The sequence below is a fragment of the Gracilinanus agilis genome, chromosome 3, assembly GCF_016433145.1.
Source record: "Gracilinanus agilis isolate LMUSP501 chromosome 3, AgileGrace, whole genome shotgun sequence".
NCBI classification, from domain to species: domain Eukaryota; kingdom Metazoa; phylum Chordata; class Mammalia; order Didelphimorphia; family Didelphidae; genus Gracilinanus; species Gracilinanus agilis.
In genome coordinates this window covers 87,597,482-87,604,516 of record NC_058132.1, presented here as the reverse complement: position 1 = coordinate 87,604,516, position 7,035 = coordinate 87,597,482, and the positions used below count along the sequence as shown (strand labels likewise).

General features: G+C 37.8%; 1 protein-coding gene across 1 annotated transcript; it reads right to left on the bottom strand.

Annotated features, from left to right (window-relative positions):
* Window positions 1-1,042: 1,042 nt before the first annotated feature.
* Window positions 1,043-4,478, bottom strand: LOC123241111 (olfactory receptor 52A5-like). Its single transcript, XM_044668814.1, has 2 exons — window positions 3,562-4,478; window positions 1,043-1,154 (listed from the first exon to the last, which is right to left on the bottom strand). The coding sequence occupies exons 1-2, from the start codon at window positions 4,476-4,478 to the stop codon at window positions 1,043-1,045; spliced, it is 1,029 nt and encodes a 342-aa protein (XP_044524749.1).
* Window positions 4,479-7,035: the final 2,557 nt, after the last annotated feature.

The following is a 7,035-nucleotide window of genomic DNA, read 5'->3' as shown; positions in this document are numbered from 1 at the left end:
AGTCCAATATCTGTTTCTTATAAAGTTTCAAATGGTTGAAAAAAGTAATCAGATTTTTTTCCTTTTGGGCCTATATCTGTCATTTCTTTAGAGAAAATGTCTCCAGAGGAAATTCTCCCTATTTATAAAGATAAGCAAGAAGTCTTCAACTACTTATCTTGTAGTGTTGTTGTGGCACAGAGAGGTTAAATGATTTGTCTAGAGTGACATAGTAAATATATATTAGGGGCAAATCTTAAACCCATATATCCCTACTATTATTAGTAGTTGACTTGAATATCAGAAATGTCTATACTCATAAATTTACAGGTTCATCACAATTGAATTGGTCACAGAGTTAAAAGAAAGCTCAGAGGCTCTCTAGTACAATCTGGATAGTATGGGAAAAAGCTAAAAGAAAAAACTATCTGACTGATCTCTTTTTTTTTAAACTTTATTTAAAGAATAGAAACCAAAACCACCTGAATTCCTTAGCTGAAACTGACTAGAGCCCCTGCTCCTCTGAATCTTTTCAGATTCAAAGGCCCCTCCCATGCGCAGAATTGGTCCTTACATAGACCAATCCCATGCCAAGAAATAGGGGCCACGGTTCCTCCCCTAGCATGGGATTGGGTTCACTCAAGACCAATCCCACACCAGAATATAGAAGGGAGGGACCCCTGGGGCACAACACTTCAAAACCCAGATTAGAAACAAAAATCCCATCTATGCAAGATTGCTTTTCATCTTCTCTTATGTAGGTAAACACAAACAGTTCCTGAACTGATCTTTTGCTCTTATTTCCAGTCTCTTCACCAGCTTGGTTCAATTCCTTTCACGTGTCCCACTTTAAAAGGGTGCAGAAAATGCCATGAAGGATGGGGACATGCCCACTGACACTTGTAAAGTCATTCATTCCTAGTGGAAGATTAGTGACTAAGAATCAGAGACTGAGGAAAAACTAATTGATTATGTCTATAAGTATGAAGTATTCAATTGTAGAAAACCTATAAAAATAGAAAACAAACTAAATGAACCTTTTCTCTCTTTTTGCATTTTCTGATCACAATGAAGAGACTAAAGTCATAAGAGCAGACGTTGGTCCTTGGGAAGCAAAGCCAAAGAGGGGACTGACCAAACAATCCCAAAGCTGGTTGACTCTCTGACAGAAGGTGGCAACAGTAGGGTTATAGCAGTGGGATATCTAGATCCTGATTTTCTGGGCTCTGAATACAAGAACCTCACTGAGAGGAAGCAATGAGAGAGGCATATAGAAATAGCAGGTGCCCTTAACAATTTAGCTGCAAAGGAATGGGAACAAACTACCAAGTAGTTGGAATTACCAGATTCCAGCCTTCTAGAAAGAGGATGAAAATTTCTGCGTCAGATTAGCCTCTGGATTTCCTCACCAGAGACCCAGTGTTTGAGAGGTATACGTTCTATCTAATATTTTTACATGTGATCCCAATTACCCTACTTTGTTAGATGGATTATGTATTTGTGTATTATTTTTTGCCTTTTAATAAATTACAGAAAATATACTCCATGAAACCTGGAGTATGTCAAAGAGAGGCTAGGCAAGAAAGAGGTAAATAGAGCAAAAGAAAACATTTGGCTATGAGAGGAATGCCTGAGAAGACTTTATAATTAGATCAAAGAGGCAATGCTTCTTAGAACTCAGCAAAACAAGCCAGCTCAGAGACTTAGAACACAAGACAGGCAGATAGACAAACAATTTTATAGAATATTTATTAAATGCTTACTATGTGTACAGAACTGTGCTATGGAATGAGGGTAAAAATAAAAAGCAAACACGATGGTCTCTGACCTCATGAAATTTATATTCCAAGGGAAGAAGACAGAATGAAAAGGGAAGATGGAAAGAAGTGGCAATAGTTTTCTTTGGGACATGGTGGAGTGGTCCAAGAAGTGTGATGAAGATTCATGCAGGCTTCACCTCAGCAAAATCAGGCAAAAATTGTCTTATCTGAGTCAAGGAACTCAGAGACCAAATCTACAGACCAATGTGAAGAAAGTGAAGTTAATTGTCCTAGTGACTTGGAGGTTTTGGCACAGGTCTGAGCTTCAACAAAATAAAGCAAAAACTCAAATGCAAGGGACCTAGTGTAGACATGACATTGAGTAGAAGAGTCAGTGAAACATGTTCTATACAAGTGAACATTTATTAAGCACATTTTATGTACAATGTTAGGCACTGAAGGAAATACAATGTTTAGGTAAGGTGAATGCAATACCTTTCTAGCATTAATTCTATAGAGGAAAAATAAATCAACAGAGAGCAATAATGTACAATATCTTATCATATAGATACATCAAATCAAGGCAACCATTTGGTTTAATGGATAGAGCACTGGACCTTGAGTAAGGAAGATATGAGTTTAAATTCTGCCTCAGATGCTTACTGGCTATGTCCCTGGGAAAGTCACTAAATCTTTCTTAACTTCAGTTTCCTCATATAAAATGAAGATAATAGAACCACACTCCTAGGAGTATGGTGCAAGGATCATAGGACATAAAAGTTGTGACGTTTTTGAACTCTTTAATGCTTCTATAAATGGTAGCTATTATCAGGGTATGGGAGAGGTACAAAGAAAGTGCTGTCAGAGCAAAGGGAAAATGATCTTAAGTATTTAGGAAAGGCTTCCAGAAAGAAGTGTCTTTTAGTTAAAGTTTTAAAGAATGGTTAGGAATTGAATAGGAAAGAAAGGAAGGTCAGCTACAACTGGCTTATGGAAGAGTATGAAAGAAGATAAGTCTGGAAATTGAGATGAGAACATTATATATGTTTTCAGAGGGCAGCAAGTGGTCTAATTTGGTTTTGTTGTTGAATACATAAAATGGAGTTATATGAGATATAGCTTGATGTGTAGGGTGATATTCAGTTGTTGGAGTTCTTAGACATAAGGCAGAGGAGTCTGAACATTAAAATCAGTGGAAATGGCTTGAAAGAATATGTATTACCATTTACTTTACTGCTTTATTCTGCAGACCATGGGACCTTTCTATCTAGGAATGTGTTGTCAAATGTTTAAAAATCAGTTCTGGGTTAGGATAGTAGAGTGGAGAGTGCTATTGACCCTTTTTACTCTAAACATTTTTTTTCATTTAAGCATTGACATTTTCCCTATCATTTTTATGCAACATAATATTAAATGAAGCCCTGATTTGTAGCATTTGCTGATTCCCTTTAACAAAAAGGCTCTTAGGAGTTGGTTCAAGGAGGCTCCAGAAAATCCCTATTTTCACCTGCCTGGAAGCTAATATTTCCATCTGTATGGTATCCCCAACTGACATGCAAGATCCTCAGGGAGCTACTCTGAAGATAAGGAATATAATTACTTTTCTATTTGTATCCCCAAAGATTATTCCAGTGCATTCCCCTAGTAAGCAAGCACTTAATAAGTGAATTTTAAAATAAATTCATTCATTCAGAAAGGAGACAATATTGATTTTTTTCAGCTGATATGCTTATAAGAAAGATAATTCTAACAGTGGCATGAAAGATTCCTTGGAGAGAGAGAGAGAGAGAGAGAGAGAGAGAGAGAGAGAGNGTGGAGCATTTTGATGATGCGATTCCTAATTTCCTTGGTCTTGACTCCATAGACAATGGGGTTGAGAAGAGGTGGAACCAATAGATAAAGGTTAGAGAGAAGGATGTGGACATAGGGGGGGATATGGAATCCAAACCTATGAGTGAAAAAAGAGAAGAAAGCAAGGAGATAGAATTCAAGGAAAACAAAGATGTGAGCAATGCAGGTGTTGAAGGCTTTGAGCCGAGCCTCTTTCTGGGGTAAACGGAACACTGCTATGAAGATCAAAATGTAGGACAGAGTAATGAAGACAATGTCAAAGCCCAGGATAGTAAAGGCCACAAACAAACCATAGGCCTTGTTGACCCGGATGTCATCAGCAGCCAGTTTTACAATGGCCATGTGCTCACAGTAAGTGTGGGAGATGATGGTGGTTCGGTAATGTTTCAGGCGGCATTTGATAAGCACAAGGCATGGGGCCACCAGGATAGCAGCCCGTAAAGTCACCCCAACCCCAATCTGAGTGAGGAGTTGTGGGGTGAAAATAGTGGTGTGCCTGAGGGGATCACAGATGGCCACATACCGGTCCAGAGCCATGGCCAATAAGATGCCTGACTCTATGGACTGGAATGTATGAATGAGCCACATTTGCAGCAGACAAGCCTCAAAGTTGATTTCCTTCAGATGAAACCAGAAGATGCCCAACATCTTGGGGAGGATGCAAGTACTGAGGGCAATATCAGTGACTCCCAACATGGCCAAGAAGAGGTACATGGGCTTGTGGAGACTGCTCTCAGATCGAATGATGAACAGGAGCAGATAATTTCCAACCATGGCAATGACATACATGGCACAGAATGGAATTCCAATCCAGCACTGCACAGTCTCTAGGCCAGGTATCCCAATCAGAAAAAGCAGAGATGGCATGAAGATTGTGCCATTGGCCATTAGTATGAAGGCTAAAGTACATCAGTAAAGTGCTCCAAGGCTTCCAGTTGAGGTTAATCTTTCCTCTTCTGATCTGTTGACTAGAAAACCAGAAAAGTATATACTCATATGATTTGTAAATGCATTTCATAAACAAATTAACATGGGACTGAAAAATCCTGAGGTCATCAAGCATAATCTACATGCAAACCCCTTTACTAAACTCAGAGCAAGTAGTCTTCTATCTTTTGCTTGAAGACTTCCAGTAAGGAGGTACTCACTGTTTCCCAAGGTCACCCATTCTACTTCTTTAATTATTAAGATTTTTTTCTCTTCATATCAAACTTAAATTTTCATCTTTGAAATCTCTATCCATGTTTTTAATTCTGCTCTCTGGGACCCAATAGATCAAGTTTAATTCTTCTTCATTAAAAGCTTTCAAATATGTGAAAAGAATTATAAAGTCTCTTTTTTGATCAATAACTACATTTTCATTGCTATCATGAAAATTATAAAACAGTAATTACCTTTTGTATTGCCAAGAGGTAAGTACTTCACAACTAATATTCTATACTATTGACTAAGGCAAAAAAAAAAGTTAAATGACTTTTCCATTGTCTTATAATAAGTATGTTGAAGCATAACTTGAACCCAGGTCTCACTGGATTACTCTATCCATTGTGCAATATTGCTTCTCATATTCTTTTACCCAAGTAACCATAAGCAGTTTCTTGAATTTATCTTTTTCTGTAGCTTCCTTTCTCCTCACCATTTGGTTTGCTTCTTTCTAATGTGTTCCAATTTATCAGTGTGCATGTAATAATCATCACTTATCCAATTCTGTGAAGCATATGGATATAATCATTGGCAATTGTAAATTCTAATGTTATATACATCTCATGGAGGGTTAGTGATTGAATATCTGTATTGGGAATGAATACTTTGATTTTGTGTATTAAGTATTACCTACCTATTAGTGTAGATCCTATAAATAGGGGAAAATAGGCTAAATGGACTTTTCCCCCTAACTCCCTTTTCCTTTATGTCAGAGACCAGACACATGAGAAGGGACTTTGGTCTTTGGGAAACACATTATATTAGCAAAGCCAACCAGAAACTGACCAACCATCTCCTGAGTTGACTACTTCTCTGACCAAGAGATTGTAAGAGCAGGGTCAGTGGTAGGTTATAGAAAGCACCTACATCTTGATTTTCTAGGATCTGAGTATGTGGACCCAGGCCAAAAGAAGCAGTGATAACATTTGCTCCCCTCCACTTGGCTACAATGGAATGGGAAACATATCAATAATCACTGGAGATATTGAAACAGCCTGCTAGAGAATTTCTAAAGAAGGGGAATTTCTGATCCAGAACTGTCTCTGAGTTGTTTTTCTCTCAAATCTGTGTTTGAGTTGAAGATACCAAATGTCTGGAAAGAACAGAGTTCTTGGGTAGGACCACTCCTTGTTGAAAGGAATATTGAAAATATAATCCATTGATCTGGAAGAAAAGAATATCCATGAGATGAGGAGCAAATAAGATGGACTGAGTCATATATTATTGCTATGAATTATTCAGATAGTGTGGGCCTCCTAAAAAGGGGAATTCCTGTCTAGAAATGTCAAGAGTGTTTCTTTTTTGAAGGAAGTCAACCTCTAGAGTGGGATCATGATGCTGGAGGAGTGTATAATTTCCTGAGTTAATCAAGAGATTCATTGGAATATTAAGAGTTTTCCTACTTAGTAAATTTATATTGATTTGCTTATCAGTCCAAACCATAGAGAGGAGGAATGTCTCTCACCTTATACTGGGAGCTCTTCAAGAGCAAGAAATGTATCCCCAGCATTTAAAGTGCTTGGAAAAAGTGCTTTATAAATGCTAATTGACTGACTAATTCAAGTCTCACCTCGATCCAACTTATCTTCCATGTAGTTGCCAAAATGATTTTCCTAAAGTGCTGATCTTTCCATGTCCAATCCCTACTCAGTACTCTAGCTTCTGTGATCCAATATATAATCCGCTAGTTGACATTTAAAGCTTTTCACAACCAGACTCCATCCTACCTTTTGAATTTTGTTGAACATTATACCATTCCATACCCTCAAATATCTAGGCTTTCTTAATATTCCTTTTCCCAGCACTCCCTCTCCCCTCTGTGCCTTGGCACTAACTGTCCCCTAAAGTTAAAATCCTATCCTTCCTCATCTACTACTCTTGGAATCCCTAATTTCCTTCATGATTTTACTCAATGATATGGTTCAACAAGTTGCTTTTCTGGGTTGCTCCATCCACCTACCCAAAGGTGCCTTCTCTATTTTTTAAAATATATTTTATGTATAGCTCTACACCAGCATATTATCCCTTAAATTTGAATGTAAGCAGCTTTAGGGCAGAGATTAGTTCATTTTGACTTTGTTTTTCCAGTGCTTATTACACAATACCTGACAAATAATAGGATAAGGGGAGGGACTGGACCTGTGATTTCAGTGGTTTAATGAATGAACTATCAAGTGTGGAAATTCCTTCTACCAGGTAAGGCTCCCAACTTCTCTGCAGCTTAGATTTTAGAAAATTGTCT

What these genes read in the sequence shown, in the direction of transcription:
- LOC123241111 (XM_044668814.1), bottom strand. Translation starts at nt 4,478, where the DNA reads ATGGCCAATGGCACAATCTTCATGCCATCTCTGCTTTTTCTGATTGGG.